The 15346-nt window shown below is 42.6% G+C and overlaps 1 protein-coding gene across 2 annotated transcripts; it reads left to right on the top strand.

Moving 5' to 3' along the window:
• Positions 1-4051: 4051 nt before the first annotated feature.
• Positions 4052-14333, top strand: LOC142760671 (UBX domain-containing protein 2A-like). Of its 2 annotated transcripts, none has more exons than XM_075863861.1 (6): positions 4052-4136; positions 4758-4872; positions 6555-6664; positions 7183-7320; positions 9118-9276; positions 12938-14333. In XM_075863861.1, exons 1-6 carry the CDS (start codon positions 4093-4095, stop codon positions 13125-13127), a joined length of 756 nt encoding a protein of 251 aa, XP_075719976.1. In that variant the 5' UTR covers positions 4052-4092; the 3' UTR covers positions 13128-14333. The 2 variants fall into 2 exon arrangements, with proteins under 2 accessions (XP_075719976.1, XP_075719977.1); XM_075863862.1 differs by having other exon boundaries at positions 4074-4355.
• The last annotated feature ends 1013 nt before the right edge of the window (positions 14334-15346 follow it).

Genomic DNA, 15346 nt, shown 5'->3' with positions numbered 1-15346 from the left:
AATGCGGCCCGTTAACTTCCCATTTTTTCTATATGCGGCCCACTTACCCGGCCGGGTTTGAGACCCCTGGTTTAGACCATTAGGGCTAAGAGAACTAAGTCTATGTATCCAGCGTGCTTCTTCTTGTAGTAATTTTTTGTCTAAATTACCGGCCCTAGGACCTAGTTTAACTTGCGTAATGCCCCAGAATTTAAGAGAATTAACATTTTCTTGACGGAAGTATCTGATATGCCTGGAAAGTGGTGTGTCTTCTCGTGTGTTGATGGTACTAATATGCTTTGAGATCCTTCTTCATAGCCGTTGAACGGTCTTACCAATGTAGAGTTTTGGACATGGACATATGGCGGCATATATGACACCGCTACTCTGGCAGTTGATGAATTGCCTGATGGTGTATTGTTTACCATCCACCGGGTTGTTAAAGATTTAGATTTTTGACATATACGGGCAGAAGGTACATCTGCCACATGGGTATGAGCCTATAGTAGGTGGCGGAAGCCAGATCTTACGAGGAATAGATGTTGTGGTGTAATGACTGTGCGTGAGATGTTCCCGAAGGTTCTTGCCGCGTCGATATGTGATACTGGGACTATCAGAAATGACCTCAGCTAGGTCAGGGTCTGCTTGTAAAATGGACCAATGTTTCCGCAGTATATTAGATATAAGAGGAGAGCAGGTGTCAAAATTTCCAATGCATCTGATAGTAGAAGGGTGTTTGTCTTTGTTTGTAACTAGATGTTTGTTTCCATATAGGTGTTTGTCTCTCGAGACTGCCCTAGCTCTGGCATATGCCCTATGTAAGGTCTTTTTGGGGTATCCTCGAGCCGTAAATTTTTTAAAGAGGGTATCACATTCTTGTTGGAAAGTTTGTTCGTCAGAGCAATTCCTCCTGGCTCTAAGGTATTGTCCTATTGGTATCCCTTTTTTGAGGGCTGGTGGGTGAAAGCTCCCCCAGTGAAGGAAGCTATTTGTGGCTGTTTCCTTGCGGTAAATGTTAGTGTGGACACTCCCACCAGAGTCCAAAGAGATATGAAGGTCAAGGAAATTGATTTGATTGGTGTGTATTTGGTGAGTGAAATGCATCCCAATGGTGTTATTATTGAGGATATCCATGAAATTAAGAAAAAGTGTCTTGTCACCATCCCAAAAAACTAGTATATCATCTATATACCTGCCCCAAAACAAAATGTGACTAGTGGAAAAAGTAGGTCCTCATTAAAAATTAATGTGTCTTCCCACCACCCCAAAAATAAGTTGGCGTATGTAAATTTCACAATTTCTCTTCTTCAATTTCTTCTCACGCACAACTATTTTCTTTTTGATGGTAAATTTTACCACCAACTCAAAGGCACAGCTATGGGCACAAACTGTGCCCATAGCTGTGCCTTTGAGTTGGTGGTAAAATTTACCATCAAAAAGAAAATAGTTGTGCGTGAGAAGAAATTGAAGAAGAGAAATTGTGAAATTGTTGTGTGCATGAAACTGTGTACCTTTTGTGTTCAGAAAGTGCTGAACTGCTTTTAAGCCAAGCTCGTGTTTAATATTAGTGTAGAGGGACTCTACATCTATGGTGGCTATTAGTGTAGTAGTGGAAACATTGATCTCTTGGATTCTGGTGAGGGTGTCTTTAGTATCCTTGAGGAAGGATGGTAAAGCTCTGACGAATGGGGACAAAATCTCATCGACATATATGCTTATTCCTTGAGTGAGATTTTCATTGCCCGATACAATGGGTCTACCGGGGATGGGCCTGGTGTTCTTATGGATCTTGGGTACTGCATAGAAGGTGGATAAGGTAGGTTTGGCATTAAACATAAATTTCTATTCATCCTGAGTGATTAGTTCTTTAGATTTGGCCTCGTTGAGAAGGAGGTCAAGTTCTAAAAGAAAGGACTCCGTGGGGTTCTTCTCTAGAATGGTATAGGTTGTTGTGTCGTCCAGTAACCTATAAACCATGGACGTGTAGTCATCTCTGTTTAGGATGACAATATTGCCACCTTTGTCAGATGATTTCAGTACGATCTCGTTATTTTTGCAGAGTGCTTCTAAGGCGATCTGTTCCATTGGACTCAAGTTGTTCCTAATTCCATACTTTTGTGTTTTAAGTTTTTTGAGTTCCGCACTAACCAGTTTGACGAAAATATTGATATGTGCAAACTGCGTGAAGGAGGGAGTCATGTGTGATTTAGTTCGTAGTGATGAGAAGGGGTCTGTGGCTGTGTTAACTCTATTTTCATTTGCTAGATCCTCTAAAGTTCGGTGTGGTCAAGCTGGTGAGTGTTGGTATTGATCTTGAAGTATTTGTGCAGAGCTAATTTTCTTGCAAAGAGATGGATGTCTTTGGTCCAGGTGAACTCATCAAATGCAAAAGTGGGGGTATAGGATAGACCCTTGCATAGGAGTGTTTTCTGATGTGAGCTCAGCTGGACGGACGACAGATTACAAATTTGCATATTGTCAGAGGTTTGATTGCCTACTTTGGTTATTTTGTCTGGTTCCAGGGTGTTTGTTGTATTCCTAAAAAAGGAAACGCATTTGGAGGGCCTGTTAGGAAAGAGCCTGTATTCGCTGTAGTAGTAGTGTTTTTCCCTGTGACATCTGCATTGATCCCCATCTGGGATGGAGTTGTTGGTATATTTAGTGTTGATGGCATATTTGTCGTCTTGGATGAGGATGAAGAACGTGTGAAGGAAGACACTGAGAAGGGCATGGAGGTGATCGTTTGTTGTCCACTGTAACCAGAGCATGTTGTATTGGTTTTGTTGGTAATGGTGTATGTTCTCTTAGAGGGGTTATATTTATTCATTTTAATTTTACGTTTGGCTCCTAGTCTATTGTCAGCAGAAGGTGGTTTGGGTTCGTCAGTACCAGAGACGTCTGATTCAGAGATATCTTCAGGTCTATAGGTACGATTCTGGAGAGGAGGATTGCGAATACGGTAGGTGTATGCCTGGCCGGTATCGAAATCTCTACGGTCCATTTATATACTTGCGGTGTTTTCTTTCTTTGATTTCTTTTTGTAAATGTTCTATGTTTTTTTGTAATCTAACTTCGAAATCCGCAAAGTCTGACTCGGTATTGAATGTTTGTATATCACTGATTTATTTTTCTAACTGTGCACTTATCTTGCCGAAGTCTCTTTTTTCGAAATCAAGCAGGTAATGTAGCATACGTAAAGAGCTTTCAGTTAATAGCTGTTCCCAACCCTGAGTGAACGTGTTGTCGTTGCGATATGCGTTGGGAATTATGTTTATACGTAGCCCTCTGTAGATAATCTTCTGCTGAATATACTGGTATATCATATATCATATGAAGCTTTACAACTCCGCCTGTGTCCTCTGAGTGAGGTTAGAGGTGGACTGGGACACGGGAGGAAGCTTTAGGCCGTGCTCACGCGTTTAGAATTTGAGGCATGGATTCCACTCCCGTATTCTGACGTTTATCAGAGATGTATGTTAGGCCTCGTTCACATCTGCTTTGGGTTCTCAGGGGCCTCCGTCGCAGATCCGGCCAAGATTACCGGAAACAATAGCGCATTCTACGCTTTTTATAATCACGGGTACCCCAATGGAAAACCGAAGGAACCTGTTAAAGTAAATGGGTTCTGTCGGCCGCCGGCGGTGTCCCTTGTGCAACGGAACCGTTGCTTCCGTTATTTCCTTGTTGTTCCTCTTGTGAAGCAGAACTACGGAACACACTGACGCAGGTGTGAATGTAGCCTAAATTCCGTGTTCTATTCACACTCACAGGAAAATATTCACACTGAATAATGAAGGAATAATGCTGCAGATTTTAAAATCTATTGCCACAGGGTCTGTGCTGAAGATGGAATAGCTCCAATGATTACAATGGTGTAATCTGCGTGCGGATCTGCTTCCTGGTAGAAATCCGAGTTGTGGATTTCTGCCATTGGTTTTCCCCCAAAAAAAAATAAATAAATAAATATCCATATACATATCTGTGCAGTGTGAGGCTGGGTTCACACAACCTATTTTCAGGCGTAAACGAGGTGAGCGTGTGAGCGCTGTGTGAACATGGTCTAACTTATTATTCCAATTTTTCTCATGTGCAGAAGGATGAAGCGTTGCAAAGATGAGAGAAGCCGACAAAACTGACGCCATGAAGCCTCAAGACCGGTACGGGGAGTTCCTTCATAGAGTTTCACTTATGTGATGCAGTGATATTCGGTGACTCGTTCTGGCCGTCATACAATCGTGACAATGTTATGGCATGATTCATGTCATTCTCCTGAATGCTCTTATAAATGGATGCCACTTATATAATAACCTGACAATGATTGGATGATGACTACTAGCCGTAATTCACTATTGCGGAAGGAGATTTCCTGGCAGTGGGTAAGATTGCAGTGTAGGTTTGACGTATCGTACGCCAAATGTATCAATAGGACCCCATTGATCGATATGTACCAAAAGAGGCTCCTTTTGGGATTTATGTGTTGGCATACCCCGTTTTTTTGTTTTGTTTTTTCTGTATGGCATACTGTCGTTGACAATCGGAGGCATCCAGTAAAATAAAGTATACCGCGCAGTATAGGAGGACAGCGGTTCTATTTTCTACAGCTGCCGTATTTTTGGCATCCATAAAAAAAAAATCATTTTTAAATAAGAATTGTCATTCCTTGGGGACCACCACAGCCCGGATTAGGGCGCACGTTTTATTCTGCTCTGTTGGTTGACAACTGCGAACATGCTGCGTTTATTGTGCTACCCGTCTAAATCATATTTGTATTGTTCCAGAGTTTTCAGGATGAGGGGGAGGAGCAGCGAGAGGAAACGGTGCGACTCCTTTGTGAACAGCTTGTTTGAAGAAGCAGGAGACGCAGGCGTCATTAACGCTTCACCCGAAGATGAGGTATGTTATGTCATTGTAGGGATGTCACGATACCAGAATTTGGACTTCGATACCGATACTTCGTTTAGTATTGCGATTTCAATACCAATTCGATACTTTGTCAACAATAATAAAAAAATAAAAATATAAAAAAAAGTTCAATTTTCTGATGTGAGGCCCGAGGTGTGATGATGAATTTAACCTCCACGTGCCTCCCATTAATAGTAATTAACCCCATCATGTGTCTCAGTCATAATGGGTTAATATGTAAGGTACATGATGGGGTTAATTACTATTAATCTGAGGCACATGGAGGGTAAATTCATCATCGCACCTCGAGCCCCACAATAAGTGATAGAAAGCCGTTTTTATTTTTATTTTTTTTACAGCGTACACATCATAAATGATGAGAAAATTGTTGTGCAGGTTATTACGGCCGCGCCAATACTGAATATGTGTATTTTATGTAATGAGACTTATACACACATTTTTTACAATAAACATTAAAATATTTTTATTTAACATTACTTTGCTTTTACTTTTATTTTTTAAACTTTAATGTACTGGCATATATCTATATACTGATAGTAATGTACCGGTATATATCTATATTACAGTACATTAGCTGATACTGATAGTACACAGGCAGTTGTTAGGGCGTACTTAGGTATGTGCTAACAGGAAATATGGTAGGACAGCCCAGGGGTCCTTCAATGGACCCTGGGCTGTCTGCCCATATATGGTATGTCCCTCAATCGCGTCACAGGAATTCCCTGTGACGCGATCCAAGCTGCATCCCCCTTAGCATTTTCCCCTGAATACTGCAGTCCGCTGTGATCGCAGCATTCACGGGAATAACGGCGGAGATTAGAGGTTTCTCTGATCTCCGCCAGCGGGACTGCGGCTGTGTAATACAGCCATTGCCCCGCTCCTGACAGGAAGTGCGTGCGCGGTCAGCATGAGGTGATGCGGCCGGCGCTGCACTAATGAGCGGCGGTTCAGGCACTGAGGACAGAACATGGGGTGTTTTGCGGTGCGCCCGCCATGTTCTGTTTCAGTGCCGGCGCTCATTAGTGCAGCGCCGGCCGCATCGCATCATCCTGACCCCGCGCACTTGTTATCAGGACTCAGGAGCGGGGCAATGACTATCACACATCCGCAGCCCCGCTCTCATACATTCATGTGTTACTGTACTGAGCTGGGCGGCCGCACAGCCAAGTATCGAAATATATGAAATAATGGTATCTACAGTTTGGGGATGCAGAGTATCGAAAACATTATCGAAGTTTCTATGCATCGTGCATCTCTAGGTCATTGTGGGGCTATGTCTGCCGCTTATTAGCCGTAATGTATACTGGGATTTTTCTCGCTTTTTCTTGCACAGAGCATTACCTGGAATGGTGACTATTTCTTTAAAAAATACACGTCTTCAAAACGTATTACTGTGGATTGCCCATTAGGTCTGCACATAAATTATAGCCCTATTGTAAATCAATATAGCTAATCCGTGTCAATGACGAGCCTTTTGTAGATTGTAAAATATATAATATACCCCATTCACATGTATTGCTGGCAGAATGTTCGTGGTTTCGGTCAGTGTTTAGACTCCGAATCCATGCCTAAATCTCGACAGAATCCTGAAAGTGTGAACATGGCCTACTGGGGTATTTGTTTGCTTAACTTGGTGGTTTTTCACTTTTCAGGCAGAGGTTATCATCAAGATGTGGAAGAATGGGTTTACAATCAATGACGGCCAGCTCAGGGACTATACAGATGCTGCAAATCGTCAATTTATGGACTCCATGAGGAAAGGGTAAGTGCAGCCTAATACAGTGCTCAGAGATCAGACCTTGCGTAGTGGTGTCCAGTCGTGCCGCGTAACGCCTAACCGGCTCCTCCGGGCGTATGTAAATAAAGCCTAATCCATATACAGTGACTTTCTTGATCCGGCATCCGATAAAGGATAGTTTGATAATCTGGCACTTGTTTCCAGCACACAACTGCAGTATTAGGTTTGATTTCTTCAGGCCAGAAGCAGAAGACTGAGCAAAAATAACCAATCAGGAAAATTATTAGAAAACAAAGTTCTAGTATGAGTTTTGGAACATTTTCGGAGAAACTCCGCAGTAAGAAGAGAAGGCAGGAGAGATCTTGAACAGTGGGTTATTGATTTGTGGTGACATGAGATCACATCGTCCATACCCTGCTGTACATATATCGTTACATTGGGCTCCATGGATTATGTAATATGCTATACACATTTTATGTCTTTGGTTTGTTTCCTTGGCGTCACACAAGGTGAATTGATGTCTTATATTCTTCTTTTATCAGGGAGCTCCCACCAGAGTTGCACAAGACCTTCGCAAAGAAAGAATTGTCAGTTAATGTTGAAGACAGAAAAAGTGAACATTACTTTATAAGAAAGAAGCATGTGGACCCGTTCTCCGGAGAGGGTCACCGCCTGGGAAGGTGAGGATTGTACAAGGCCCTGTGTACTTCTGTCTATGGGGATCGTTCATAGTGCACATGACTGCTGTGACTTTATCATCCATGGTGGTTAGACATTAAAGGGGTTGTCACAAGCGTAAATATTATCCTCTAACCACTACATAGGTGATAACATGCCGCTCGGTGGGGGACCGACCACTCATGAGATTGGGGGTCCCGTTCCTCCGAATCAATGAAGCTGCAGGTTGAGCATATGCACTGCTGTTTTATCCACTAACTGGGACTGTCAGTGATGGAGTACAGTGCTCGACTATTTCCTGAAGTGCCATAGAGAATGGAGCAGCTGGGCGCATGCTCGACCTGCCGCTCCATTCATTCGAAGAAATGGGACCTCCATTCTCATGATCGGTGGAGGTGCCACGGTCGGACCTTCGCCGATCAGCGTGTTATCACCTATTCTGTGGCTAGGATAGAACATATAATCTTGGAACAACCTCTTTAAAGAGGCTCTGTCACCACATTATAAGTGGCCTATCATGTACATGATGTGATCGGCGCTGTAATGTAGATTACATCAGTGTTTTTTTTAGAAAAACGATCATTTTTGACGGCGTTATTACCGCTTTTAGCTTTATTCTAATGAGTTGCTTAATGGACAACTGGGCGTGTTTTACTTTTTGACCTAGTGGGCATTATGGAGAGAAGTCTATGACGCTGACCAATCAGTGACCAATCCGCGTCATACACTTCTCCCCATTCATTTACACAGCACATAGCTATATCGCTATGTGCAGACACACACACACACACACACACACACACGTTACTGCAGTGTCCTGACAATGAATATACATTACCTCCAGCCAGGACGTCATGTCTAGTCACAATCCTGACACTTCTGTAGCGTCTCTGATATTTACAGCAAGGCAAGCGTAATCTCGTTTTAAATGACAGGTTACATCGTAAATATCAGACGCTACAGAAGTGACAGGATTCTGAATAGACATGATGTCCTGGCTGGAGGTAATGAATATTCATTGTCAGGACACTGCAGTAACGTTATAGTGTGTTTGTGGCTGCACATAGCGATATAGATATATCGCTATCTGCAGTGTAAATGAATGGAGAGAAGTGTATGACGCTGATTGGTCACTGATTGGTCAGCGTCATACACTTCTCTCCACAACGCCAGCTTGGTCAAAAAGTAAAACACGCCCAGTTGTCCATTAAGAAACTCATTAGCATAAATCTAAAATGAGTCATAACTCCGTCAAAAATAATCGTTTTTCTAAATAAAAAACACTGCTGTAATCTACATTACAGCGCCGATCCCATCATGTACAAGATAGGGAATTTATAATGTGGTGACAGAGCCTCTTTAAGGAGGTCATATGTGTGTTTAGGACATGGGCAGATGTACTTCTAATGATTTAACCACATCCATGGTTTCTTGCACGGTCACATGACCACAATTTATCTCCGGCCGTAATGTTTTGTATTTGGAAGTTTGTTCGCAAGTTTGTGGTTTTTAATTTTCTGGTCATTTTTTTTTTTTTTTTAAAATCCTTTAAAAACGTATTACTTTACTGTAGGGTTGACTTTATCCTATGTTATGTACATCTAGGCAAACATGGACTGGGGAAGCCCTATTAACCTGTTATAACTCCTGACACTACTGTAATTGGCGCAGTCGTGTCACTGTATTAGATCAGCTGGTCAATCAATATTTAATTGTCTTATCGGTGCATAAAGTGATATCATAGAGAAGTCTGGAAAGAAAGTGAATCTATTCTGAGGTCTTTACTTTTCTTCTCTCAGTGCAACCCCAAAAGTCATTACCAAAGCAAATGGTTTGGAGGATGGAGGTGAACAAAGTCTCCCGAGTGTTCAGCTGAAGGCTGGGGAGTCTCTGACCAACGTCAAGATCTGGCTCGCTGATGGCAAGAGGATCGTTCAGAAATTTAACACTACACACAGGTAATCCAGAAATGCCGTTTTATTACGTGTGTGTGTGTGTGTGTGTGTGTGTGTGTGTGTGTGTGTGTGTGTGTGTGTGTGTGTGTGTGACATCAACTGCCCATGAATAGGCGGTGTTACATACTAAAGGGAATTTTTAATACAAGACCTCACCCTGAAGATGTGTACATGCAATTTAATTAATATTATTACATTTAAAGTAAAGCTGTAACTTTGGCAGTGTTCCAGAGGTAGGACCTTCACATGTCGGGAGAAAGTGGTTCCTCCTAACCGCCGTTTCACGTGACAAGGTGGCCACATCCAGGTGGAGACTTGGTATATACTTATTTATTGCATACCCCCAGCTCTGGGACCCGCACCTATTCACTTAATTTCCACTCACTCCTACAAGAGTTTAGGAAACAGCGCAGCAAAATGTGCTTGGCTGTTTCTAGGAAAAACCTGACCACCTCATCAGTGGCTGGAGCCCAACGGCAGAAGATAGGACTGGGTCCTATAGAGATAGGTGCGCGTCCCACCTCTAGGACCTGCATATAGCGGTGTCAGTGCGTAAAACTACACAGCGTATACACCCTGGTTGCCGCTAGGAATTCCATCCGAAAAGCCACGCCAAATTGTGTTGCGGTTTTTCAGGCCCCATGTTAGCTGCGGAAATCCTGCAGCAGTAAAAAAAAAAATGAATAAACGTACACGCCCATAGTCATGGCGACTTAACTCTCTCTCTATCTTCTGAGCATAGCCCAGCCTCCTGTGATGCTATAGTCCATGTGACTGTTGCAGCAGTCACATGGGATGGAACGTCATGCCAGGATGAATGGCTGCGCTCAGAAGAGGATCGCCTTGCTAGTACTACTGCAGGGGGGTAAGTATGAGCTTTATTTATTAGATTCAAATTAAATACAAATTTATTTTGTTTTCATTTGCGATTTTTGTGGCTGAATCGCAGCGTTTCCACGGGATAAGTCGCACTACATAGGACTTTGTTGCAGGTTTTACCACTCAAATGAATTCTATCGAGAAACCCTTCAACAGAAGATCAGCGATTCCACAGCATAAATTGGCGTGCTGCGGCATCAAACTTTTTTTTTTCTTCTTCTGGACTAGTTTTTTTTAATTTTATTTTTTTCCCCCTCGTTGTGGGGATGAGATTTTAAATCGCTCCTACTCTGCTACTGTAATGAAATCTGTTGCGGAAAATCTGCAGTGTTTATGCTACGTGTTCCTAGCCTTAGGCCTTATTCACACAAGTGTATTTCACGTCCGTGTTACGCGCGTTAACACAACGAATGTCACGAACCTATGCAATTCAATGGGGCCATTCAGTGTTTTTCATGTGTCTTCTGCGTAAAACTCACTGCATGTCCTGTTGTGTGTTTTTTGCGCATCACGCATCCATTGAAGTCAATGGGTGCGTGAAAAAAATGGACAGCACACGGACGTCATACATGTGCTGTGCGTGATTCACGCAACAGTTGCTGAAGAAATGATGAGAAAAAGCCACCGCCTTCTGTTTATTTTGCTGACGTACGAAACGTGTGACATATGGATGACGTACGTGCGTAAAAAAAATGCGTACACGGATGTCACACGGAACTGCAACGCAAGAAAAACGCTCTGTTTTTTTAAGCACGCAAAACTGACACCTTCGTGTGAATAAGGTGTTAATGAGTCCATCAGACCCACAGCGGTTTGCGTTTTTCCCATTTTTCTACTGCTTTTTCTTTTGGGTCAAAAACACAGCGGCCAGATGTTACGTTAAAGTCTAGTAAAATATAGAAAACACTACATACAAAGCATTCATGCTGGACCGGGAGGAGATGACAGTAACGGGCTGTGATCTTTCTTCCGGCCCTCACTTGCAGATTCCCCCTCCCTTACACAAAACTGTGAAGTAAAACTTTTATCACGCTACCTGATTTCCAACGAGCGTAGCACCGCCAATATTGTCCCTGGATTGTGGTGCCGTTTTGAAAGCTAAGATTCTGGGCTTTAATATGAAACCATCTAAGTGCTATACCTTATATTCCGCAGTCGTTTAAAGTCATAACCTATTACATACGTCCTTGGCAATGAAAGGGTTCATGCCTTATTAAACCGGTTTTCCCACTAAGCAGATTCATCCCTTATCCACACGATAGGTGATAATTGTGTGAACACCACTAGGACCCCCCACCGATCAGTAGAACAGGGGTCCCGACAGTCATTCCTAATCACTGGACGATCATAGGGAGGAGGGTTTGAATGGAGCAGCGGTCACCCAGGTACGCTGCTGCTCCATTCAATGTCTATGGACCCAATGGAAACAGCCCAGTTCAGCCCTCAGCGGTTTCCATCGGCACTGTAGACCTTGACTGGATTGGTGATAAATGTCCGTTGTGGGTAAACCCCTTTAGAGCTTATTCACACGAATGGAGAATACGGCCGTCACACGGATTAGTGTATTTCAATGGGGCCATTTACACGGTCGTTGTTTCAACGGACCCTGTGAAGGGTCCATTGATAAATAGAACATGTCCTATTCTTCAGTTTTCACGGATCCCTTGATAGACTCAAGTCTATGGGGATCTGTAAAAAACTGGTACAACTCTGATGTGAAAAACAGCAGATTTTTAAGTCAGAGTTTGTGCTAGTTCGAGTGAATCTGGACTTAAAGGGGTTTTCCCCACGAGGGACATTTGACCTATCCACAGGATAGGTCATAAATTTAAGATGGATGTGGGTCCCACCTCTGGAACCCGCACCTTTCTCTAGAATAGGGCCCCTTAAGCCCCGTTCTACCAATCTGTGCTCCGGCTGACTCCCGGCCACTTCCTGATTACATGGTCGGGAGTTACGGAAACAGCTCAGCTATGCTTTTTCGTAACTACCATTCAGTTGTATGGGACTTATGGAACTAAGCTACGCGGTTTTCACCTTCGTGGTCCGAAATCAGCCAGAGCACAAAGTTAGAATGTGTTTAGGTGGCCCCATTCTAGAGATAGATGTGGGTCCTACCTCTGGGACCCGCAACTATCTGACAGTTATGACATATCCTGTATATATGTCAAAAATATCCCTCGTGGGAAAACGCCTTTAAAATAACTTTTGGCAGTCAGCCGTGATCGAAGGGATTCTCCATGTATAAGGCATAGAACTTTGTCGCTGCTTTGTCACCTGCAGATAGATACCAAACACTGCACATTTGCTATAATATCAGTGTTCAGGGGGTTAGGATAGATCTGCAGTATTGCCCACGTGGAGGTCTTATTGCAGCCAATGCATAAGTCATACCGCAGGGGATCTATGGCAATCCACACAGCTGGGGACCAGTGTGGCATCTGGCTGTAGCAGTACTAGATCTGTCCAGCAGGGGGCCTAGATAGATAGATATATATATATATATATATATATATATATATATATATATAAAATGTTTACCACGTTAACTACATGATTTATATATAAAACAAAACAAAGTAGCAATTTTTGAAACTTGCCCTCCATATTACTTGTTGGGCTTTTAAATATCTTCACTCCGAGCATGTGTGGACATAAAGCAAGGTTTACAAGAAAACTAACGCCCAATATTGTAACTTGTAGTTTCAGTAATAAGTGTCCTTTTATATGCATATGACATGTGAGTTACTGATTTCTTGTACATACCTCTCCTTTCTTTCTTCAGGATCAGCGATATCAGGAATTTTGTAGAGCGCATCCCTTGTAAATCAGAGAAGATCCCCTTCACGCTGGCGACCTCCTTCCCGTTGCGGGACCTTTTGGATGAGACGGTCACCATTCAGGAAGCTCGGCTGCAGAATGCCGTCCTGGTGCAGAGACTGCAGAAAACCACACCACTGTTCAGGGACGTCTAGTCCAGACCGCATCAGCAGCGGGGACTACGTAATCCTGAGGATCATGCGATTTAGTGCTTGGGTTTTATTTTGTGATATCTGAGGATCACTGTGAATAGACGGTGTACATATCCACTGACTTACAGGCTAGTATTGGCTGCACGGTCCTATCCATGGCCATATGTGCAGTCACGGCTACTTTGCTGCGCCTTCTGCGCTGCTTTACACGTTGCGGTCCTGTATTGCTGTCTACAGGGTGCACTTACTTATACAACCGCTCATACTCCTCAGGTTTCTTCTGCAGGCCTTTCTGCTATGGATGGCTTTACAATATTCTGTTTGGCAATAAGTCGATTATTAATGGTTGTTTAGAGCACCACTGGCACGTTCCCTGCGAGAGCGTGTAAGATTAATGGTTGTTTATAGAGGCGGTACAACACAGCTCCGAAAATGTCACTTTTACCTCTTAACTACACAGCGGTATTATACGTTATAGGATTTGAGATCACGGTTACCATGTATATTTGTCTGGAATAGAAGATAGTAGATTTAAAAGCCACAAAACCACTGTTTTGTTTCTATAGACACCCTGGTCTTATTTCTGTCTCGTTCTTTATTCGATATATTATCATTCTTTTTCAGACATTTGTTGTTTGCTTTAAGTCAAAAAGTGATCAAATGGGGTTTGACCCTCACCAATAGCGAGAATGAGCATGCCACAGTCCCCATCTTCTGCCGGATAGCTGGCTGCACTTGTGCACCCCCAACTTGATAGAATTGGGTGAAACTATGGGGGGGGGGGTAATTTCATCATTCGGTGGATTTAGAAGCTTCAATTCAATAGTGACCGCCTATGAATCCCAACATCTGATTGACAAGAATTTAAGGATTGGGAGAACCCTTTTTAAATTAGGTTATTGACGCAGGTGTTCTTCTCACGTTCCATTATGATGTATAGTAGTATCATGATAAAGTCATTTCCCTTCCTTTTTCCTTCAGGGCGTTTGATATAAGGTATAAAGAAAACTCTTTTTCTGCTGAGCACAATCGGCATTACTCCAGCTCACCAGCAGGGGGCCTGCACCACTCTACATATGAACAGTAACAGTCCCCTCTGCTGACGGAGCTCATGTCTTTTATTTAGCATGCTGTCTTGGATTGCAGTGCGTTTTTAGCTAATTGTAATATTTTTAAGTTCTGTTTTTATAAATTAAACATTTTAAGCTACTGCTGTCTTGGTCTGTTTTACTTCTGCCGTTTGGTCATAGGTCTGATCCATAGATGTAATTTGGTCCTAAATAGCTTGTGCATGTCTGAAGGATTCACCGGACGCCAAAGGTCATACCACATTATTTAAAATTTGGGTGGCCAATATTAATAAGGACTCGCGGTAAAGATGACCGGTCAGCTCAGACCTAGCGAGTTGCGCTGAATGTATTTTGCCGTGTTCACCATATTCACGGACTCATGAATTTGATAAATCTCTCACACAAGTGTAACATTGGGGATAACTGCAGTGACTCCTGAAAGCATACCATATTGTTCCGGAACAAATCTTACTGACTTCCTGGCGATCATATGATCGTTCACTACTACCGGGGCCAATACAGACTGTGCCTCTCTTTGAAAACACAGAAATGAAAACTACTACAGCCTTCTCTCTAGGGTCCCCATCAGTCCGACTGCCAGGCACCCTACATTCAGCTGCCTGATATTTTGGGCAGCCAGCTTAAACCTGCGGTTCACTAGTTAAGTCTTTGTATATGCAGGGAATTTTGCAAAAAAAGCAAATAAAAGCCCAGCCCAGCTCTGGCCACTATGAAGATATATAAGAAATGAATCATCCAAGGAAGTTTGAACTAAAAAAAAGCGCACGAGAGCGAGATGCGTGCGAGCGAGACTGTCCGGATCATGAATTACTGCAATACATTAGTATTGCAGTATATCATGCAAGTGATTCAATGATCGGTGGTTCAAGTCCTCTAGGGGGACTAAAATAAGTTAAATAGCATTAGTTGTTGTATTTTGTTTTTTGTGAAATAAAAAAATAAAATAAAAATATCTGTTATAATATTCTCATGGTATACTGAATGACTGATGAGCTCCTCACTGTGCCCTTTTTAAAGAATTAGAATATCATCAAAAAGTTAATTTATTTCAGTAATTCAATTCAAAAATTGAAACTCCATATATTCTATAGATTCATTACACACAGAGGGATCTATTCCCAGCATTGTTTT

Source organism: Rhinoderma darwinii, chromosome 4 (assembly GCF_050947455.1).
Source record: "Rhinoderma darwinii isolate aRhiDar2 chromosome 4, aRhiDar2.hap1, whole genome shotgun sequence".
Lineage (NCBI taxonomy): Eukaryota > Metazoa > Chordata > Amphibia > Anura > Rhinodermatidae > Rhinoderma > Rhinoderma darwinii.
This window is presented reverse-complemented; position numbering and strand designations above follow the sequence as displayed.